The sequence below is a fragment of the Macaca mulatta genome, chromosome 15, assembly GCF_049350105.2.
Source record: "Macaca mulatta isolate MMU2019108-1 chromosome 15, T2T-MMU8v2.0, whole genome shotgun sequence".
Lineage (NCBI taxonomy): Eukaryota > Metazoa > Chordata > Mammalia > Primates > Cercopithecidae > Macaca > Macaca mulatta.
The window spans coordinates 4,510,383-4,533,808 of record NC_133420.1 but is presented as its reverse complement, the minus strand read 5'-3'; the positions used below and the strand labels follow the sequence as shown (position 1 = coordinate 4,533,808).

At 49.4% G+C, this 23,426-nt stretch overlaps 1 protein-coding gene across 2 annotated transcripts in view; it reads left to right on the top strand.

Annotated features, from left to right (window-relative positions):
• CACNA1B (calcium voltage-gated channel subunit alpha1 B) overlaps window positions 1-23,426 on the top strand; it is a 257,423-nt gene that overhangs the window by 22,192 nt on the left and 211,805 nt on the right. For both annotated transcript variants that reach the window (XM_028834501.2, XM_028834510.2), the window contains exons 4-6: window positions 16,018-16,109; window positions 17,493-17,645; window positions 20,261-20,451. In XM_028834501.2, coding sequence (XP_028690334.2) covers window positions 16,018-16,109; window positions 17,493-17,645; window positions 20,261-20,451 — 436 coding nt within the window. The remainder of the gene's footprint in view (window positions 1-16,017; window positions 16,110-17,492; window positions 17,646-20,260; window positions 20,452-23,426) is intronic.

The following is a 23,426-nucleotide window of genomic DNA, read 5'->3' as shown; positions in this document are numbered from 1 at the left end:
AGCGCAGACCCTCCGAGGGGCTGGTCCAGGTTGAAGGGGCGTAGGTAGGGCCCTGCCCCACAGGGAGCAGCAGGAAGCAAGGACGGGGTACAGGGGGGCTGGGGTGGGCCAGATGCGAAGGACGGGGTATGGGGGGGCCGGGGTGGGCCAGATGTGAAGGACGGGGTACAGGGGGGCCCGGGGTGGGCCAGATGTGAAGGACGGGGTACAGGGGGGCCCGGGGTGGGCCAGATGCGAAGGACAGGGTACAGGGGGGCCAGGGTGGGCCAGATTTGAAGGACGGGGTACAGGGGCTGGCCAGGGCGGGCCAGATGCGTGGGGACATGGGAGCATCCATAGTTTCTCATAGAACATGACATCTTTGAGTCCCCAGTCACCTCTGCAAGCCCCTGGTGTTTTCAGAACTGGGGCACTCTGTGGGGTATGGCTGGGCTGTGAAGTGTGGAGGTGGCAAGACCAGGCCTGGCTGGGGTATGCCCCAGAAGCTCCTCACAGACAGCTGTGGAAAGGCAGGGTGCCCCCCAGGCCCACGCAGAGGGTGTGTGGCTGGGACCTAGAGTCTGGGGGATGTGGGGTGGGTTTTGGGTAAGCGTTAGGGGGCCCATGCAGATGAAGCCTGCAGCAGTGTGGTTCCAACCTCCCTCCCCTCTGTGGGGCTGGGAGCACTCCCTGACCTCGGGTGCCAGAGTGAGGGCGGGTCTTTACATGCGTGACTGCCGTCGTGTCTGTGCTGTGTGTGTCTCCGCCGTGTGTCTCTGTCTGTGTATGTGTATTTCTATGTCGTGTCTGTGCTGTGTGTCCCTGTGTCTGTGTGTCTCTGTTTCCGTGTGTCTGTGCTGTGTGTCTCTGTATCTGTGTCCGTGTCCATATCTGTCCCGTGTGTCTCTGTTGTGTGTCTCTGTGTCCGTGTGTCTGTGTGTATGTGCCATGTGTCTGTGTCGTGTATCCCTGTGTCAGTGTCTGTGTCTCTGTGTCCCTGTGTCTGTGTCTGTTCTGTGTGTCTCTGTGTCAGTGTGTATGTGCCATGTGTCTGTGTCGTGTATCCCTGTGTCAGTGTCTGTGTCTCTGTCCCTGTGTCTGTGTCTGTTCTGTGTGTCTCTGTGTCAGTGTGTGTGCTATGTGTCTTTGTGTCTGTGCTGTGTGTCCGTGTGTCTGTGCCGTGTGTCTCTGTTGTGTGTCTGTGTCTGTGTCGTGTGTCCCTGTGTCTGTGCTGTGTGTCTCTGTGTCCGTGCTGTGTGTCTCTGTGTCCGTGTGTCTGTGCCATGTGTCTGTGTGTCTGTGTCTGTGCCATGTGTCCCTGTGTCTGTGTGTGTCCCTGTGTCTGTGTCGTGTGTCCCTGTGTCTGTGCTGTGTGTCTCTGTGTCCGTGCTGTGTGTCTCTGTGTCCGTGTGTCTGTGCCATGTGTCTGTGTGTGTCTGTGTCTGTGCCATGTGTCCCTGTGTCTGTGCCATGTGTCCCTGTGTCTGTGTCTGTGTGTCCCTGTGTCTGTGCCGTGTGTCTCTGTGTCCGTGTCTGTGTCATGTGACCCATCCCTGTGTCTGTGCTACGTATCTCTGTGTTCCTGTGTCTGTGTGTCCCTGTGTCTGTGCCGTGTGTCTCTGTGTCTCTGTGTCCGTGTCTGTGTCATGTGACCCATCCCTGTGTCTGTGCCATGTATCTCTGTGTTCCTGTGTCTGTGCGTCCGTGTCTGTGCCTGCGTGTCTGTGTGTCCCCGTGTCCGTGTCTGCAACCTCCACCTCCCGGGTTCAAGTGATTTTCCTGCCTCAGCCTCCTGAGTAGCTGGGATTACAGGCACACACCACCACGCCCAGCTGATTTTTGTATTTTTAGTAGAGATGGGGTTATTATTATTTTGCATTATTTTGATGGTACAGATTGTCAGAGTGGACTGGGTACAAGTGTTTAAACATTTCATGGCTCCTGACACATTTTGCCAAGTTGTTTTCCAAATGGGATATATAAGTTCGTGTTCCACCAGTTCTATGTAAATCATTAGGGTTTTTTTGTGATTTTTTTTTTTTTTTTTGAAACTGAGTCTAGAGCTGTTGCCTGGGCTGGAGTGCAGTGACGTGATCTTGGCTCACTGCAACCTCAACCTCCAGGGTTCACGTGATTCTCCTGCCTCAGCCTCCTGACTAGCTGGGACTACAGGTGCCCACCACCACGCCCGGGTGATTTTTTGTGTTTTTAATAGAGACGGGGTTTTACCACGTTGGCCAGGCTGGCGTCAAACTCCTGACCTCAAGTGATCCACCCGCCTCGACCTCCCAAAGTGCTGGGATTATAGGCGTGAGCCACTGCGTCTGGCCTAAATCATTAGTTTTAATTTCAGTTTTGCCACCGCTGGATATATTTTCAAAGCTCTTGTTAATTTATTCAATATAAATCTGTACCTTGTTGTCCTTTTTTCCATTACTGATGAGCTTGGGCATGTTCACACGTTACTAAATGGTGTTTACTTTTGTGAGTTATCTCTGGGGTTCTTTGCCATTTCATTCTGGAAATTTCTCCATTAATGTTTATTAAGTGCACACTGCCTGCCAGGTACTGTGCCAGGCCTGGAGCTAAGAAGCAAAACACTGGTTCCTCCTGGAGAAGAGGAAAGTGGGGGTGGAGTGAGAGGTCCTGCCGGCTCCTAGCCCCTCCCCAACGCACCTCCTCTCCAAGGAGGCTGTTGCCTCCTTGCTTTTCAGTAGGATTTTTCTACAGCCTAAGGCTTCAGGGCGTAGAAATTACCCAATACTTGTATTGGTATTTAATACTTGTTAAGTTCACGAGTGTGTTCTGTAATTTCCTTTTGCTGTTGTTGTTAATATAACATCTACATCTTTAATTTAAGTACCTCAAAGTTATTTTATTTAGGTATTTGTTTAAATGTCAGCAGAGGAGAAACATTTTTCTTTTCTGTTTACAAAAAAGTACTGATTTTCTTACTTTATGACACACACTGCTGCCATCCTGCGATATGCACTGTTAATATTTTGAGCTATTTCTTTCCTTCCAAACTTTTTCTGTGTGTAAGGTTGTTTTTTTTTTTCCTTTTTTTTGAGATGGAGTTTCACTCTTGTCACCCAGGCTGGAGTGTAATGGCACGATCTCAGCTCACTGCAACCTCCGTCTCCTGGGTTCAAGAAATTCTCCTGCCTCAGCCTCCCAAGTAGCTGGGATTACAGGTGTGCACCACCACGCCCGCTTAATTTTTATAGTATTATTAGAGACGGGATTTCACCATGTTGGCCAGGATGGTCTCGAACTCCTGACCTCAGGTGATCCACCCGCCTCGACCTCCCAAAGTGCTGGGATCACAGGTGTGAGCCACTGCGCCTGGCCAGTGTGTAGGTTTTTAAATACACAATTGATATCACCCTCCAGGGCTACTGCAGGCCCCCCGCTCCCGTCGAGGGCAGGCCACCCGGTGCAGCTGTGCCGGCTCGTACAAGATGCAGGGTGAGGGCCCCCACGGGTGCTCACTACACACAGATGTCTCAGCATCTGATGTCCCAGCAACCCCCACCGCCGAGTGTCCTCTGAAGAGACGATTTAATATCGTTTTAAGAGTTCTTGACGGGCGCGGTGGCTCACGCCTGTAATCTCCGCACTTTGGGAGGCCGAGGTGGGTGGATCACGAGGTCAAGAGATCGAGACCATCCTGGCTAACACGGTGAAACCCCGTCTCTACTAAAAATACAAAAAATTAGCCAGGCGTGGTGGCGGGCGCCTGTAGTCCCAGCTACTCGGGAGGCTGAGGCAGGAGAATGGCGGGAACCCAGGAGGCGGAGCTTGCAGTGAGCCAAGATCGTGCCATTGCCCTCCAGCCTGGGTGGCAGAGCGAGACTCCATCTCAAAAAAAAAAAAAAAAAAGAAAAAAAGAGTTCTTATCAACATAATAGGACATGAACAGGACATAAGAAAAGAAATAGATACAATGGTCACCGCTGGCAGACAGCGGTAAATTCCCACGAACTTGGTTAAGAACAGAGCTTCCTGAAGTGTTGGTCTGGGACTAACCCAGGATCTCCCAGCAGCCTCAGCATCACCTGGGAGACCATTAGCAAATTCTTGAGGGGGCGGTGGGAGTGGGGGGAGACAGAGGCAGTGCAGTGGCTCACACCTGTAATCATAGCCCTTTGAGAGGCAGAGGTGGGAGGATCGCCTGAGCCCAGGAGTTCAAGATTAGCCTGGGCAACATAGTGAGACAGAACTCGGTCAAATTCCTCTTGTCAAGCGTTTAGGTTATTTCCTATTTTGCTTTTGTAGATAAACCAAAACACGTACCTATATCTTTGTATATCTCTTATTTCCTTGGGACAAATGCCTAAAAGTTGAATAATCTTTGTTTCTTCCGTAAATTACACTATTAAAAAACTCTTCACCGGTGGCTCACACTGTAATCACTGCACTTTGGGAGGCTGAGGAGGGCGGATCACAGGGCCAAGAGATAGAGACCATTCTGGCCAACGTGGTGAAACCCCATCTCTACTAAAAATACAAAAAAATTAGCTGGTTGTAGTGGTGAGGTGAGCACCTGTAGTCCCAGCTACTCGGGAGGCTGAGGCAGGAGAATCACTTGAACCTGGGAGGCGGAGGTTGCAGTGAGCCGAGATCACACCACTGCACTCCAGCCTGGTGAGAGAGTGAGACTCCGTCTCAAACAAACAAGCAAAAACCCTTCACCTTCACATCACTTGGTCATACCCCGCTTTGACTCCTGTGTGTCGGCGACGCTCTCTGTCCGTGCCTGTGGTCTCATTGTGTAGCTTAGAGGAGGGGTTTAATGTCTCATAAGCCAGTCCTGTTCTCCTTGCTTTTCTCTTTTGAATCCTGCTTTAATGTTTTACCTACTTAGTTTTCCAGATAGATTTTGGGATCATTTTGTGAGTAGCCTCAATAACCCCTGTTGGAATTTTGTTTGATTTATCAGAATCTATAAATTGATTTCAGGAGAATCAAATTTAGAAATAAATATACTGTCTGTCCATCCAGGAATGTAGTATGTATTAAAATTTATTCAGCTCTCCTTCTTGATTTTTGTAAATAGATTTTGTAGTTTCTTTATAAAGGTCACCTGCACTGTTAAAGCCATTCCTAAGTGGTTTGTATTGATTGGCGGCATTTCGATTGAGGCATTTATTTCATTGCATTTCCTGGCTGTCCCTGTCTGGTGTCACTGCTGGCTTCTGGTGTTTGTCCGTCCATCAGGCTGCTGGTTCTGGGCGCCAGGGCACACCCCTTCTGGGTAGAGCTGGGCAGCGCGCTTTGTTTGCTGATGGGCTTGGAGCGAAGTTTTGGTTGTGATTACAGTGCCTGGACGTTGCTTCTCCTGCCAGTTTTTTCCTTTCTGTCATTGGTTTGATCTCATCATCCTGCACTTTTGAGTTTTATGCTGCTTTCTGTCTTTTCTGGAAGTCAGGAGGGGCACACAAACCAGAAGGAAGCTTTTCAGGCTGATGCTCTGGACCGTTGGGGCTCACAACTTGGGTGAGCATCAGAATCACCCATAAGACGTGTTAAAACCCAGAGTGCTGGACCCTGCCCTCTGATTTCTGAGTTCTTTCTGGGAAAGAATTAGCATTTCTTTACATATATAAATATATAATAGTATTTGTCTCTCCTTTTTTTTTTTTTTTTTTTTTTTTGAGAGACAGGGTCTTGCTCTGTTGCTCTGTTGCCCAGGCTGGAGTGCAGTGGCGCGATCATGGCTCACTGCAGCCTGAACCTCCTGGGCTCAAGCCATCCTCCCACCTTAGCCTCCTGAGGGTGGAACGGAAGGTGTGCGCCACCATGCCTGACTACTTAAAATTTTTTTTTTTTTGGTAGAGATGGGTCTCACTATGTTGCCCAGGCTAATCTTGAACTCCTGGGCTCAGGCGATCCTCCCACCTCTGCCTCTCAAAGGGCTATGATTACAGGTGTGAGCCACTGCACTTCCTCTGCCTCCCCCCACTCCCGCCGCCCCCTCAAGAATTTGCTAATGGTCTCCCAGGTGATGCTGAGGCTGCTGGGAGATCCTGGGTTAGTCCCAGACCAACACTTCAGGAAGCTCTGTTCTTAACCAAGTTCCTGGGAATTTACCACTGTCTGCCAGCGGTGATCATTTTATCTATTTCTTTTCTTATGTCCTGTTCATGTCCTATTATGTTGGTGAGAACTCCTAAAACAATATTAAATGAGAATTATGGTGATACTTCTTATTTTGTTATCTGACTTGAAGAAAATCCTTCATGATAAATGTGGGTTTGTTAGTACTCTTGAGAATGGATTTTGTCCATAGAAAATATTTTTCAGAAACCACTTTAGTTTCTAAATGTCAACATTCCATTTTTAAAGTTAGAAATTCAAAAATGTTGGGTTTTTAAAAGCTTTTAGGGGCTGGGCGCAGTGGCTCACGCCTGTAATCCCAGCACTTTGGGAGGCCAAGGCGGGTGGATCACGAGGTCAGGAGTTTGAAACCAGCCTAGCCAGCATGTTCCCCCCCAGGAGGCTAAGGTGGGAGGATGGGTTGAGCCGAGGAGGTTGAGTCTGCAGTGAGCCATGATCGCACCACTGCACTCCAGCCTGAGCAACAGAGCGGCAGAGCAGGACCCTGTAGCTGGGATTACAGGTGCACACCACCATGCCTGGGTCTACTAAAAATACAAAAATTAGCCAGACATGGTAGTGCGCCCCTGTAGTCCCGGCTACTCGGGAGGCTGAGGCAGGAGAATCACTTAAACCCGGGAGGCGGAGGTTGTGGTTAGCCGAGATTATGCCACTACACTCCAGCCTGGGTGACAGAGTGAGACTCTGTCTCAAAAAAAAAAAAAAAGCAAAAAAAAAAAAGCTTTTAGATTCAACTTATGAAAAATTGTATTTGTACATTTAGCAATTTTTAACATTCATTTTCAAGAAGATTCTAAGAAATGTTTTATCCTATTTTATAAACTTAGACATTTAAATTTTTGTTTATAAATTTACTGTAACTAGACCTTCCTAAGTACTTAAGTATTGTATACTGAATAAATTAAAGTGTAAATATGGTGAATCTGTAAATTTGCTTAAATGGTTCAGTAGTTTCTATAAATTTATTAGGTTTTCAGCTTAAAATCACAAGTCTCAATCAGTTCCATTGCATATTTTAAATTCGAATCCCAGGGCCAATGTGATGCTAAATACAGCTCCATATGGTCTGATAAGTTCTCTTCATCATAACTCAAAAAATATTAATTCAGACAATCTGATTTCCGCAAACATTGCTGCATTTAATTCTCAGCCTTCCTGGGGTTAAATATGCTGGTCACTGTCCCCTCCTGACAAGTGAATGGAGGTGCGCTGCCCTTGCCCTCTCTGGACTGCCCCATCACGTTTGCTGGCTGGAATGGCTGCAGTGCAGACCAGATTTTTTCCTGAAAAATACTGGTGGACTATGGCAAGGGCCTCTCCACTCAGACCCTGGAGGCCTCAGAGACCCAGTAGGCTGCGGTTAGGCCGTAATTTATTCCAGAGGCTGCTTACGCCACTTGAGTGGATTTTGTGGGTTTTTTGGCTCTCAAGATTATAGAAACGTCCAGCCTGGGTCTAAACACCTTTGAATTCTTCGTTAAAAAAGAAGAGTTGTTTTCCGGCCCCAGGGGCTCATAGTAACTCCTCCCCGTTAAAATGCCTTTCTGTCTTTCATGTCTTTGCTTGCCAGGACCACTCCTAAGGCCGCTTTGCTGACATTTCAGCACTTGTCAGAGAGCATCCTGGTGCCTGGGAGACAGAAAAGCTGTAAGGTGAAGGGAGAGAGAGACTTTTCCTCCTATGGAATTTGTCTTTCTTGGGAATGGAATTGGGGCCCTTCAGGAGCTGTTCACTGTCTGGGTCATCTGTGTTTCCAGTCTCAGTCTTGCTGACTCCATGCCTGTGTGTTGTCTTATTGAACATACGTGTTCCCCTGCATGCCCTTGTGATGTCTTATTGAACATACGTGTTTCTCTGCATCCCTGTGTGATGTCTTATTTAACATACGTGTTCCCCTGCATGCCCTTGTGATGTCTTATTGAACATACGTGTTTCTCTGCATCCCTGTGTGATGTCTGATTTAACATACGTGTTCCCCTGTATCCCCGTGTGATGTCTTATTTAACATACGTGTTCCCCTGCATGCCCTTGTGATGTCTTATTTAACATACGTGTTTCTCTGCCTCCCCGTGTGATGCCTTATTGAACATATGTGTTCCTCTGCATCCCCATGTGATGAACATACATGTTCCTCTGCATCCCTGTGTGATGTCTTATTGAACATACGTGTTTCTCTACCTCCCCGTGTGATGCCTTATTGAACATACGTGTTCCTCTGCATCCCCGTGTGATGTCTTATTTAACATACGTGTTTCTCTGCCTCCCCGTGTGATGCCTTATTGAACATACGTGTTTCTCTGCCTCCCCGGTGATGCCTTATTGAACATACGTGTTCCTCTGCATCCCCGTGTGATGTCTTATTTAACATACGTGTTTCTCTGCCTCCCCGTGTGATGCCTTATTGAACATACGTGTTTCTCTGCCTCCCCGGTGATGCCTTATTGAACATACGTGTTCCTCTGCATCCCCGTGTGATGTCTTATTTAACATACGTGTTTCTCTGCCTCCCCGTGTGATGCCTTATTGAACATATGTGTTTCTCTGCCTCCCCGTGTGATGTCTTATTTAACATACGTGTTTCTCTGCCTCCCCGTGTGATGTCTTATTTAACATACGTGTTTCTCTGCATCCCCGTGTGATGTCTTATTTAACATACGTGTTCCTCTGCCTCCCCGTGTGATGCCTTATTGAACATACGTGTTTCTCTGCATCCCCGTGTGATGTCTTATTTAACATACGTGTTTCTCTGCCTCCCCGTGTGATGCCTTATTGAACATATGTGTTTCTCTGCCTCCCCGTGTGATGCCTTATTTAACATACATGTTCCTCTGCATCCCCGTGTGATGTCTTATTTAACATAAGTGTTTCTCTGCATCCCCGTGTGATGTCTTATCTAACATATGTGTTCCTCTGTGTGCTCCCCTGGTCTGCATTTCTCTGTACATTGGGAGTTAGCTTGGGACATTTTTCTTAGAGAACTAAAATATTACAGATGTGGTTGAAGTCTTCTGAATACAGTCCCCCAGTCAGATTCTCTTCTCTTTCTCTTTTCTCTCCCTGTGGGAGCAGGTGTCCTGATTTGTGTTTGTCCTGCCAGGGCATGTGGGTGTGTGGACACTCCACCTTTTGCTGTGTATTTATATCCATAAATAATGTAGCCTGTGAGTGTGTCTGTGTATTCACACACAGATACATGGTTATTTCACAGCTAGCCTCTACCCCTCAACATTATTTTAAACATTTTTCCATGTTAATATGCACAGGCTTATTTAGTTTTTCATGCTCGTTCATTTTTAACTGTGGAATAATATTCCATTGTGTGCATATGCCACAATTAATTTTTCCTCTCTTCTTGTGAAAGGCATTTTTATTTTCCTTTCTTACCGTTACAAACAGGGATGCGAATGTGCCTGGGGTGTGGTTAGAAGTGGTTTCCTGAATCCTGGGGATGCTCATTTAAAAATTTCCTAGAAGTAGCCAAATACTCTCCGAAGCGATTCTACAGTTCTTTCTTCCAACACATCACCACGCTTTAACACTGTGTGCTAAACTAAGGTGTGAAGTGGCAGCTCTTTGTTACTTTAATCTGGATTTCTCTGATTGCCAATCATTTTGAGCATCTTCTTCCCCCTTGTAATTTGTTGATTTTTCTGATTGGTTATTTGTATATTTCATATGAATTTGTAGACATTTTTTCTACATTCAGAAAACCAATTCTTTTTCATTTTCTTTATGCTGTCTTTTTTTTTTTTTTTTTTTTTTTTGAGACAGAGTCTCGCTCCGTCGCCCAGGCTGGAGTGCAGTGGAGCAATCTCGGCTCACTGCAATCTCCGCCTCCCGGGTTCACGCCATTCTCCTGCCTCAGCCTCCCAAGTAGCTGGGACTATAGGCACCCACCACCTCGCCCGCCTAATTTTTTGTATTTTTAGTAGAGATGGGGTTTCACCGTGTTAGCCAAGATGGTCTCGATCTCCTGACCTCATGATCTGCCCACCTTGGCCTCCCAAAGTGCTGGGATTACAGGCGTGAGCCACCGCGCCCGGCTATGCTGTCTTTTATGGTACGGTTTAATTTTATTGTAGTCACATTTATTAATCTATTGCTTTAGTCTCGTCATCCTTCCTTACCACACCATCACAGAGCTGTTCTCTTGTATTTTTTTGCAGCTTTAAAGTTTGCTTTCTATGCTTAGGTCTTTGATACACCTGGAATGTATTTGCGATTGGTACTCCCTCTTTTTGCCTATGGGTGACCTGGTTTTCCAACATCGTTTGGCGGCTGCTCCACCCTTTCTCCCTGATTTGGAATGGTGCCACTGCCTTTGTCAAACACCAGGTTTCATACATCAGGCCTGTTTGTGGCTCTTGATCTGCCCCATGCCTTCCCTGTCCAATCCCCAGAGTATTAATTATTTTAGCTTCACAGTAAGTCTTGGGGACTGAAGCAAGAGCTGATCTCCTGGTTTGTTCTTCAGCATCGCTTGACTGTTCATGGCCCTTGGCTTGTCCATATGAATGTAAAGATGAGCTTGTTAAGTTCCACCATGGCTCTGCTGAAGTCTTTTTAAAAAACAGCTTTACTGAGGCCGGGCGCGGTGGCTCACACCTGTAATCCCAGCACTTTGGGAGGCCGAAGCGGGTGGATCATCTGAGGTCAGGAGTTCAAGACCAGCCTGGCCAACATGGTGAAACCCTGTCTGTACTAAAGATACAAAAATTAGCCGGGTGTGGTGGCACATGCCTGTAATCCCAGCTACTCAGGAGGCTGAGGCAGGAGAATCACTTGAATCCGGGAAGTGGAGGTTACAGTGAGCCAAGATGGCGCCACTGCACTCCAGCCTCCGTGACAGAGTGAGACGCCGTCTCAAAAAAAAAAAAAAAGCTTTACTGAGATATAACTTCACACAGCATACAGTTTTCCCATTTGAAGTGTACAAGTCAGTGGTTTTGGCATATTAAATTTTTAATTTTTACAAATTGTGGTAAAATATGTATAAAATGAAGTTTTCTGTTTTAACCTTTTTTTTTTTTTTGAGACAGAATTTTGCTTTTGTTGCCCAGGCTGGAGTGCAATGGTGTGATCTCAGCTCACCGCAACCTCTGCCTTCCGGGTTCCGGCGATTCTCTGCCCTCAGCCTTCTGAGTAGCTGGGATTACAGGCGTGCGCCACCACGTCTGGCTAATTTTGTATTTTTAGTAGACTCGGGGTTTCTCCATGTTGGTCAGGCTTGTCTCAAACTCCCGACCTCAGGTGATCCACCCGCCCTGGCCTCCCAAAATGTTGGGATGACAGACGTGAGCCACTGCGCCTGGCCTTGCAATTTCCAAATTTTTTATTGCCCCAAACAGAAACTTAGTACCTATTAAGCAATAACTCCCCACTTCCCTTCCTTCAGCCTTGGGTTAGTGCTAATTTACTTACTGTGTCTATGAATTTGCCTATTCCAGGTACCTCATGTAAGTGGGATCGTACGTTATTTGCCCTTTTGTGTCTGGATTATTTCACTTAGAACAATGTTACCCAAGTTCATCCATGCTGCAGCAAATGCAGCATTAGAGCTTTGTGCCTTTTGTGGAGGAGAATAGTTATTCACGTGCGTGTACCACATCGTGCACACATTTTTCAGCGATAGACATTTGTGTTCTTCTCGTCTTCCAGCTATTATGAGTGACGCTGCTATGCACGTTGGTGTATGAGTGTCTGATTGAGTCCTGCTTTCAATTCTTGTGGATATATAGCTAGAAGGGGAATTGCTGGATCATATGTTAATTCTATGTTTAACATTTTTTTTTCATTTTTAGTTTTTTTCAAGATAGAGTCTCACTCTGTGGTCCAGGCTGGAGTGCAGTGGCACGATCTCAGCTCACTGCAACTTCCACCTCTCGAGTTCAAGCGATTCTTGTGCCTCAGCCTCCCAAGTGGTTGGGATTACAGGCCCCCATCACCAGTCCAGGCTAATTTTTGTGTTTTTAGTAGAGACGGGGTTTCACCATGTTGGCCAGGCTGGTCTCGAACTCCTGACCTCAGGTGATCTGCCTGCTTCGGCCTCCCAAAGTGTTGGGATTACAGGCGTGAGCCACTGCGCCCAACCTATGTTTAACTTTTTGAATAACCTTCAAATTGTTTTCCACAGTGGCTGAACCGGTGTACACTCCCCCCAGCAACACACGAGGGCTCCAATTTCTCCACATCCTTGCCAACATTTGTTGTTTTCTGTTTATTTTTGATAATAGCTACTTTTTTTTTTTTTTGAGATGGAGCCTTGCTCTGTTACCCATGCTGGAGTGCAGTGCTCACTGCAACCTCTGCCACCTGGGTTTAAGCAATTCTCATGCCTCAGCCTCCTGAGTTGTTGGGATTACAGGCACCCGTCACCATGCCTGGCTAATTTTTGTATTTTTAGTAGAGATGGCATTTCACCATGTTGGCGAGGCTGGTTTTGAACTCCTGACCCCAGGTGATCTGCATGCTTCGGCCTCCCAAGGTGTTGGAATTACAGGTGTGAGCCACCGCGCCCGGCCGATAATAGCTATCTTAGTGGGTATGAAGTGGCATTTCGTTGTGGTTTTGATGTTTACTTCAAATGATTGAAGTAAATGATTGAAGTAAACATCAAACTCCTGATGATTAGTGATGTTGAGCATCTTTTCATGCACCTGTCGGCCATTTGTGTATCTTCTTTGGAAGAATGTTCATTCAAGTCCTTTGCCCATTTTAAAATTGAGTTGTTTTTGTTGTTGTTGAGTTGTAGGAGTGTTTATGTTTTCTGGGTATTAATCCCTTATTAGATGCATGATTTGCAGATACTTTCTCCCATTCTGTAGGGTTCTTTTCACTTTTCGATAGTGTCCTCTGATGCAGCAGCCCTCAGCCTTTATGGCTCCAGGGACTGGTTTCATGGAAGACAATTTTTCCATAGACCAGAGGTCAGGGCAATGGTTTTGGGATGATTCAAGTGCGTTATTACTTTTATTGTGCACTTGATTTCTATTATTGTTACATTGTGATATATGATGAAATAATTACACAACTCTCCATAATATAGAGTCAGTGGGAGCCCCGAGATTATTGTCCTGCAACTAGACGGTCCCATCTGGGGGTGATGGGTCAGTGACAGATCATCAGGCGTTAGATTCTCATGAGGAACTGCAGCCGAGATCCCTCACATGTGCAGTTCACAACAGGGTTCGTGCTCCTATGAGAATCTAATACCACTGCCGATCTGACAGGAGGCGGAGCTCAGGCAGTAACGCTCGCCCGCTGCCACCTCCTGCAGAGTGGCCTGATTCCTAACAGGCTACAGAGCGGTACTGGTCTGTGGCCTGAGGGTTGGGGACCCTTGCTCTGATGCACAAAACTTTTTACTTTTGATGAAGTTCAATTTAATCTATTTTTTCTTTTATCGCCTGTGCTCTTGGTGTCATATCTGAGAAATTATTGCCCAATCCAATGTTATGAATATTTCTCTCTATGTTTCTCCTAAGAGTTTTCTAGTCTTATCTCTTATATTTAGATCTTTGATCCATTTTGAGTTACTTTCTGTATTTGGTGTAAGGTGAGGGTCCAACTTTATTCTGGCTGGTTGTTGAAAAGATCATTCTTTCTCCACTTAATGGCCTTGGTCCCTTTGTTGAAAACCAGTTGACATATATGTGAGGGCTTATTTCTGGGTTATTATTCTATTCCGTTGATCTAGTTAGTTTTACGTTTTCTACCTTTTCTACTTGTTTTTGTTTAATAGTTTACCCTTTTTATCTGAACAAAATTCCCCTTTCAATAGTTGATCCTGTTGAATGTCTTCCGTAGCACTGGGCTTCCTCAGGTAACTTGGAATTTTGGTTTGAATAGAAGGCTTTTTATTGTCCTTTTTAAAAAATTTCGTTATATTTATCTTTTATTTATTTATTTATTTATCTGTTTGAGATGGAGTCTCGCTCTGTTGCCCAGGCTGGAGTGCAATGGCACAATCTCGGCTCACTTCAACCTCTGCCTCCCAGGCTCAAGCAATTCTCCTGCCTCAGCCTCCCAAGTAGCTGGAATTACAGGCACGTGCTTTTTGTGCTCAGCTAGTTTTTGTATTTTTTTTTTTTTTTTGTAGAGATGGGGTTTCACCATGTTGGTCAGGCTGGTCTCGAACTCCTGACCTCAGGGGATCCGCCTGCCTTGGCCTCCCAAAGTGCTGGGATTACAGGCGTGAGCCACTGTGCCCGGCCGATATTTATCTTATTTTTGACCCCCAGCTCTGTTGCAGATTTTGTCTGTCACTGCTATGTGACAGAGCAGGTGGTCACAAAGCCTTCACCAAGAATCCTGGATGTGCTTTAGAGGCAGAGCCAGCAGGATTGTTGGTGAACTGGATGTGGCATATGAGAGAAGGACCGGAGTCAGGGATGAAGCTTCAGGTTTGGTTTAAACAATAGGTGACTGGTGCGATCCACTGAGGGGAACAAAGGGGAAGGAGCAGGACTGGAAGTAAGAATAGAAAGTTTCTTAGTCATTGTGATGTGACAACTCTGAACTTTAGAAAAAAGGTACATGTTTAGGCCGGGCGCGGTGGCTCACGCCTGTAATCCCAGCACTTTGGGAGGCTGAGGCGGGCGGATCACAAGGTCAGGAGATCGAGACCACGGTGAAACCCCGTCTCTACTAAAAATACAAAAAATTAGCCGGGTGCGGTTGTGGGCGCCTGTAGTCCCAGCTACTCGGGAGGCTGAGGCAGGAGAATGGCGTGAACCCGGGAGGCGGAGCTTGCAGTGAGCCGAGATCGCGCCACTGCACTCCAGCCTGGGCGACAGAGCGAGACTCCGTCTCAAAAAAAAAAAAAAAAAAGAAAAAGAAAAAAGGTACATGTTTTATACTTATGTTAAACTAAAAAAAAAGAATTCTTGAGTTGTGTAATGTTTCATGTGCTTTTTAAAATACCCATATGGGACTGTTAAAAAGGCAGTTGGATATATGAGCCTAGAACTCCAGGTCTGGGTTAAAGATGTACATTTGGGAATAATAGACATACATGATACTCAAAGCCGTTGGGAAGCTCCTATGTGAAATGAGGCTTGGGGCACCCACGTTTTGAATCTCTGGCAGAGAAGGCAAAGCTGGCGAAAGAAAGTAAGAAGGAGCCCCCGGGGAGCGGGAGGAAAACAGGAGGGAGTGGACCTGAGGCAAGAGACCACAAAGGAGACTTGACCGTTAGAACTGGTCAGAGGAAGGCTTGACGTAGCATTTCAGTGGAGAGGTGGGTGAGAGCCTGGCTGGAGGCCGGAGAAAGCTAACGAGAGACCGCAAGGTAAGGAAGTGGAGAGACCGAGGATTGACACCATCCGTGAGTTCTGATGGGAAGGGAACAGAGAAATGCTCTGTGGTGGAAGGCAGATATGGGATCTTTAGTTTTGTTCTTAAGATGGGAGATACTAAGCTATGTTTTTATGCTGATAGAACTGACCCCAGTGGCTTCCTCATTCCACCTTCCCAATACCCCACTTCCACGTCTTCCTGAGATAGGGGAAAGAATGGTGGTATTTGGGGGTCAGTTCAGGAGTCCCTCAGGCTCCATCCTGCTCCTGCTGTCAGTCACCACTGCCTCTCAGAAGGCAGCTTGAAGTACAGCTGGGGTTGGTTTGGGGATATGGGTCAGGCTTAAACTCAATTGGTGGACAGATTTCCTGCCATGCCAGGGGCCAAGTGTCTGTTCAGAGATGGTGCCTTTGAACGGGAGGTTTGGTCATGTGGGTGATGGTGAACATTCCTGCGAGGGTTTCTGGATTCCGTTCCTGCCTGCTCTCACCTGGCGAGCCGCTCTGTGCTGGCCCTGTGGTTGGACATGTGGGGACACAGGACCCCGGTGCTGGGAGCAGTGTCCTCTTCCAGACTCACTGTGGAAACCTTTACTTCCCTTCTTCTCCTTGTTCCTGCCAGGATCCTTGCCACGGCTGGAACTGACTTCGACCTGCGAACACTGAGGGCTGTGCGTGTGCTGAGGCCCCTAAAGCTGGTGTCTGGGATTCCAAGTGAGTCCAGCGAAGATAGGCCCAAGCCTGCCTGGAACAGCCACCTCCTCTCCTACCCTCACCATGGACACGGCCATGGCTACAGTTTGGCTTTGGTGACTCTGAGCTTGCCCCTTTTGACCCCAGGGAACCAGGCAGGAGGAAGGGAGGAGCAGGCGTTTTTTGGCCTGTCCCGCCCTCCATGAAAGCCCACAGGGTGATGCTGTTATTTGACCCTGACCTGGCTTCCCGAGATGGAAGCTTTGTTCCTTCTCACATACTCTGTCACATTTCATCACTTTGCTTCTTTTACTGAGTTAAAGAATGGATGAGAGGTTGACCAAGGTGGTGCGGAAGGATGCCTGAGAAAATGTGCAAAGTCTGCAAAGGGCCACTTGTCTCTTGGCTCAGTCTTGGCAGAGTCACTGGGGACTGAGGCCAGCCTTAAGACATGCTCCTGAAGTGGGCTGCCCACAGAGCCTGCCATGAGCAGGAGGATGGCCAGGGTGACCTCGTGAGCCAGTGACCACCTGGACCCCTATTCCTTCAGCCCAGCGGAAGTCTGGTTTTAGGTTTACCTAAGGGCCTGAGTGGACATGGAACTAGTGCTTTGTCCTCCAGAGGCCACTGAGGGAAGACCGGTGATTGGCTCCCTGTTCTGCCCTGAGACCCTGCCATGCAAGGGTTCTGGCCCATATCCAAGTGCTGGGGCCAGGCTGCAAGGGGAGGGGTCAAGGGTTACAGGCTCCTCTGCCCAGTTCCTCACATGCTGTATAGCCAGTGGCAGAACTTTCCCAGGGGCAGGTCTTTTTGCCTCACTTTCTCCCAAGGAGTTGGGTCTGTTAGGAATCTCCCCCAAGATCCCCTGCTCTTCTCTCCCAGGGTCCCCTGCCCTTCCCTCCCAGGGTCCCCTCCTCTTAGCTCCCATCATTCTCTGCTCCTCCCTCCCAGGATCCCCTGCTCTTCCCTCCCAGGATCCCCTGCTCTTCCCTCCCAGGATCCCCTGTTCTTTCCTCTCAGGATGTCCTCTGATTCGGCTCTTCCTTCTCAGGGTTTCATTCTCTTTCAGGATTCTCTGTTCTTGCCCCACCCTGAGCCCCACTCCCCACCTCAGACTTCATAACTTGACACCCACACATCCCACTCCTCTGCCTACTTAGAGACACTTCTCAGTCACCTTCTCTCTAGGACCTTATGCTTTGTCCCTCAGCTCTGCCCTACACAAGCACTCTCTGCCCCTCTGCGCCTTCAGGGGCTTTAGCTCTGTCCTTTGACCTTGCAAGCACTCACTGCTTAGCACCTTGCTGTCCCCGCTAGGTTCCTGCTGTTCTGTCCATGCCCCCACCCAACTCCTTGCCCTACCCTGCCCACATTGCTTCCTGACCTGCCCTGTTCTGGCTCCAGGTTTGCAGGTGGTGCTCAAGTCCATCATGAAGGCCATGGTTCCACTCCTGCAGATCGGGCTGCTTCTCTTCTTTGCCATCCTCATGTTTGCCATCATTGGCCTGGAGTTCTACATGGGCAAGTTCCACAAGGCCTGCTTCCCCAACAGCACAGGTGAGGCCAGGCAGCACCGTCCAGCACAGGCGAGTGCCACAGATGCGTTCATCCAGGAGATGGGCACTGTTCTGGGTGCTAGAGGGGCCTTCCTGGTGCCAGATACATGAGGTGGAGCTGACATTCTAGTGGGGGACATAGACAATAGCCTGATAAACACAAGTAAATAAACAAACACAGAAATATAGTAATTATCGATTGTAGTAACTTTTGGGAAGAAAACAAAAAGGTATTTGAACTAGAATAATTTGGGGCCTACTTTACAGAGGGGCCCAGGAGGCCACTCTGCCAAGGTGACCGTTGAGCAGCTTCTTAATGCAGGGAGATAGGAGCCGTGTGGCCACCTGAGCAGAACTTTTTTTTTTTTTTTTTTGAAACGGAGTCTCGCTCTGTCGCCCAGGCTGGAGTGCAGTGGCCGGATCGCAGCTCACTGCAAGCTCTGCCTCCCGGGTTTATACCATTCTCCTGCCTCAGCCTCCCGAGTAGTGGGACTACAGGTGCCTGCCACCTCGCCCGGCTAGTTTTTTGTGTTTTTTTTAGTAGAGACGGGGTTTCACCATGTTAGCCAGGATGGTCTCAATCTCCTGACCTTGTGATCCGCCTGTCTCGGCCTCCCAAAGTGCTGGGATTACAGGCGTGAGCCACCGCGCCTGGCCCTGAGCAGAACTTTAGTTACCAGGAGTATGAGGTGCAAAGGCCTATAGTGCGAGCAGGGACAATGAGAGGAATCATGTGGGCTCCATGGCCCTGTCTTATTCTGAGAGAAACGGGAAGATAGTGGAGCACTTTGAGTGAGACGTGGCATCTTCTGATCATTCGCGCTGCTCTTGGGAGGCAAAGGCAGAAACAAAGTTGAGGAGAAGATCTCAATCCAGCAGAGGTGATGGTGGCTGGGGCCAGGCTGGGTGTTGTGGCAGAGGTGGTTAAAATGGGTCAAATTATGGGTGTATTTGTAGGTAGAGCCAACAGAATTTTCTGAGAGTCTGTCTGTGGGGGTAAGATAAAGAGAAGAGGTAAGGATGAAGCTAAGGTTTGTGGCTTGAACTACAAACTTATTAAAGGAGAAAACCCAGACGGGCAGTGGTTCACCTACAGTCCCAGAACTTTTAGAAAAAGGTTTTACTAGAATTTAGATCATTTGTGATTAAAAAAAAAAAATTTAATCCAACTGTAAATAAAAGAGAATTTTCTTAAATTCCCGCAGATTTCCTGCAAACATCATACCCCACTGTAAGCCTGGAGAGCTTTCCCTTTACCCTTTACAGTCAAGAACAAAGCAAGTCGCTTCTAGTCCACGTAGCATTTGTAGTCATGGCCAGGTCATGAGACAAGAAAAAGAAGAAAAAGTTAAAAAAAAAAAAAGAACTGGAAAGGAGGAGATGAAACTCATTGTTCCTAGTCTTCTTTACCGGCACTTATCAAGATATTTGGATGGAGAGGAATAAGCTTAGGTAGTCAGTTTTGCCTTCTAAACCTGGGAGTATTTGCTTTCCATCTGAGCAACTCCTCAAAATTTCTCCTATGTTGATAGATATTTTCATGTTGTTATACTTTTTTTTTTTTTTTCATTTAAGACGGAGTCTCACTCTGTTACCCAGGCTGGAGTGCAGTGGTGCAATCTTGGCTCACTGCAGCCTCCGCCTCCCAGGTTCCAGCAATTCTCCTACCTCAGCCTCCTGAGTAGCTGGGATTACAGGCGCGTGCCACCACGCCCGGCTAGTTTTTGTATTTTAGTAGAGACAGGATTTTACCATGTTGCCCAGGTTGGTCTTGAACTCCTGAGCTCAGGCAGTCTGCCCACCTCAGCCTCCCAAAGTGCTGGGATTATAGGCGTGAGCCACCGTGCCTGGCCTACATTTTTTAAAAATACTTTTTTTCTGCCTTTCATTGAGATTTTTGAGAGTGAAGGGGGTAAACGTGCTGCTTGCTATCTTGTTCCAGAGATTGGCAGTGGTTTTCTGGTCTTTCTTTAACCCCTCTTTCTGTGGTCCCTGGCTGCCTGCTAGGTTTCAGCACAGTAGAAGGATGTCCGTATTGTAGGGTCAGTGCAACGAGACCTGGGCCAGGAGGTCTCCAGCCACCCTCTGGGCACATCTTCGGTTGGTTCCAGATCATCCTGCCTGACAGGCGCCAGACTGCACAGCGGCTGAGTCCGGCTTGGGACTGGCCAAGGGCCTCAAGTCAAATCTGCGTGTCAGGAGGATCTTGCTGGCAGTTTGGCTGTGAGGGAGGGGAACGGTCGGGGTGGCGGTTTGGCTGTGAGGGAGAGGAACGGTCGGGGTGCTGGGAAGAATGGGAGGTTAGGAGTTTGTTGTTTTTGGTTTTAAGATGAATGGGCTGTGAGCCTGTTTAAGTGATGGTGGGCAGGTTCCAGTAGGGAGGGAGAAGCCGGCCGTTACTCCCTGAGCTGGTCGCTCCTGAGCTCAGGGAGGGGCAGCAAGAGGCGATGCCTGACGTAGGTTCGAGGAGGAACGGTGGGAAGTTGAGGGAGGGTTTCTGTTGGTGCCTGGTGCCTGCCCACCTGCTATGAGCTCTCCGGAGCCCAGGAATCCTGGTGGGGATTGGAGAGCGTGGTATTTCTGAGCTCAGGGTCTGCTTCGTTCTCCTCCTTGCAGATGCAGAGCCCGTGGGTGACTTCCCCTGTGGCAAGGAGGCCCCAGCCCGGCTGTGCGAGGGCGACACTGAGTGCCGGGAGTACTGGCCAGGACCCAACTTCGGCATCACCAACTTTGACAACATCCTGTTTGCCATCTTGACGGTGTTCCAGTGCATCACCATGGAGGGCTGGACTGACATCCTCTACAACGTGAGTGGCATCGTGGCCCTGGGCCTGAGGGCGGGTCCTGGACCTTCTGAGCTGGTGCCTCTGGGGGTCCATTTAGGGGGGCCCTTCTGACCTCAGAGCCTCTGCCCAGCCCTAGGCTCCTCCCTGCACCCCTAGGATGAAATACAGGCTCCTTCCGGCAGACGCCCCACCCAAGGGTACACCACAGGCAGCCTCAGCTCAGCCTTCTGAGGTGGGTCCTCCTGGAGTCGTCTCCTTCATGAAAATGAAGCTGAAGGCTGAGTGGCAGAGGTCAGAGAAGAAAACTCCAGAGGAGATGCTGCTGTTTCTGTTGTCAAGGATGGCAGCAGCACTGACAGCTGATGCCCACTGCTAGCCTGCTCTGGGTTAGGCCCTGTGGGAAGTGTTTTATTTCTGTTGACTCCTCTCAGGAACCTGTTGCACAGATGATGAGGCTGAGTTGTGGAGAAGCTGACTCACTTGCTCCAGCCCGAGGACTATGGGCAGCTGTTGCTGTGCCACCCATCTAGGGTCTCTGATGGAGTCGAGGGCCAGTAGGGTTTCTAGGCCTCCCGTCCCCAGGCTGCCTGGCGAAGGTGGTGAACCGCAGAGCAGGGCCGAGGCCCCTGAGACCTTCCTCGGTCACGCGGGGATTCCTGGAGTAGAGCCTGTGGCGTGTGCGTTTGTTTCCTTCACGCCTAGTCTGTCTGCTCCCGTTTCCTCTTTGGTCTCCTCGCTCTCATCAGGATGCCGGCCTGTCTCTGCGGTTTACGGCAGCCTGGGTTTGGGGGCCGTGATTGAAGTTGAGTGTGAGACTTCAGGGGTGCCCGATGGCTCAGCTCCCTTGCATTATCTCCACCTGGGTCCTTCTTGGTGAAGTCTCCCATCCCCAACCACCGACTCTTGAGCAGATCTACCTCTTTATAGGAAGGCCCCTGCTGCTCTCTGTCCCCTCCGTGAGAGCCCTGTGAGCCGCCAGGGCATGAGAACAATTACATTAGTACTTGAGGGGCTGTGGGAGGTGGAGAAGGGTCAGGCGCCTGTGGGCCAGGAGTCTGGGAAGGGTGCTCGGTTTTGAGTAACTAGAGGACGTGTTCCCCTCAGGTGCTGTCAGGGCGGGCAGGGGCCGGGGTGCAAGGTGCTTTCACCTAGAGCTTGTCACTGTGCCCTGGGGTGAAGCTTCGTCCACGTGCGCCTGGGAGCCTGTGCGTCTCTCCCCAGCCTCCAGCAGCTGTGCCCGTGAGGGCTGGTGGCATGATGGTGGACAGGTCCTGGGGAGAGACTGGGGCCCTCTGCCCTGTGCCTCATGCATTCATGGGGACAGGGCTGGGCATTCAGCAGGCATTTGCCAAATGCTTGATGAGCTCGTTTATCAAGCTCCTTGAACAGGCAGATGGCAGATGAGGAGTTAAGGAAAAGCCAGCACAGGGTCCGTTTGAACCAGATTCCTCCTCCAGTGGGAGTCATGTCTGATGACAGCTTGTGTGATTGAGGGAAAGAGGAACAGGACAAAGGCGGTGATGAAGAGCTTGGCTGTTCTCTCCCTGTAGCCAATCAAGGAACGATTCCCACAAAGACAGACCCTAAAAATAGCTCTAAGCTGGCTGCAGTCCTGCTGGCCCCACCCAAATGAAGGACTGTGTGACCAGGTCTCCACAGCCCTCAGTGTCCACTGGGACTTGGCCAGGGGCAGCACATGACTCAGATTCTTCTGCCTGGGTCTGTGCCTCCCGGGGGAGGGGATGGGCAGGAGCCCCATCCTGGGGCAGGTGGCACTGGCCAGAAGGAGCCACCGAGTGTTTCAGCCAGCACGTGTTTCAATAGGTCCCAGTGAGCCCTGGCTCTGCTTGCACAGTGGTGAGCAGAGGCATTCGATACACAAGGGCCTGGACAACGGCGAGTGTCATGAAGAAAACAGAAGAGGATGAGGAGCAGACAGTGACGATTTACAGGGTACTGGGAGGGCAAGGCCTTGCGAGGTCTAGAAACCAGGCATGCAGGTGCTACGATACCTTGGAAGCTTGGCCAGGGCAGCAGGATGCAGTCATGGCAGTGCCTGGGGCTGGCGCCACACAAAGCCCCAGAGCAGGTAGCCAAGAACCGACTGGTCCACTCCTCCACACTAAGGACATACATGGTTGGTCGCTGAAGATTAGACAGGAGTTTTGAAGAGGATCCTTTGGAGAGAGAGCCTGCCCCTCACCTCCGACCCAGTGAGAGGGACTTTTGTGGCCCCTGGGATATATGCTTCTTCAAGCAGTGACATCTGGGTTCTTTGCGGGCAGAAGCCCACGGCCTGCAGTAGGGGTGAAGCCCACAGCCTTCAGTAGGGACAGGAGCCTGCAGCCTGTGGTAGGGGCGGGAGGCCACGGCCGGCCTGTGGTAGGGGTGGAGCCCTGCGGCCTGCCATAGGAGTGGAGCCCCGCGGCCTGCGATAGGAGTGGAGCCCGTGGCCTGCGGTAGGGGTGGAGCCCACGGCCTGCGGTAGGGGTGGAGACAGGGAGATGGGGAGCTCAGTCCATGCTGGGAACAGGGGTGGGGGTGTGAGCGAGAGCAGGCAGTCAGGACCGGGTGAGTGATGGGGTCTCAGTAGAGAGCATCTGTTCAGAGTGGATTGCTGAAAAGCTGGTGGCAGTGGGTGGGGCAGCGTGGGGGCTCTCCAGCTGGAGGAGAAATGGCTTTGTCTGTGCCTGGAAAAGCAGGCGGAGTCAGATGGAGCTTGGGGAGAACACACGGATGAGCCTGGGGAGAGACGAGTCGGCAGTAAATTCCTCCTAGGTCCAGAGAGGTGAGATGGTCTCAGGACAGCACCGCACGAGGAATAACAGCTGTCCCTTCTCCCTCCCCTGCTGTGACAGTGTGGGGTCAGCAGCTCCACAGCAATGCTGGGTATGACAGCGTTGGGTCAGCAGCTCCACAGCAATGCTGGGTATGACAGCGTTGGGTCAGCAGCTCCACAGCAGTGCCGGGTACAGAGGAGCAGAGAGGGGCTGTGT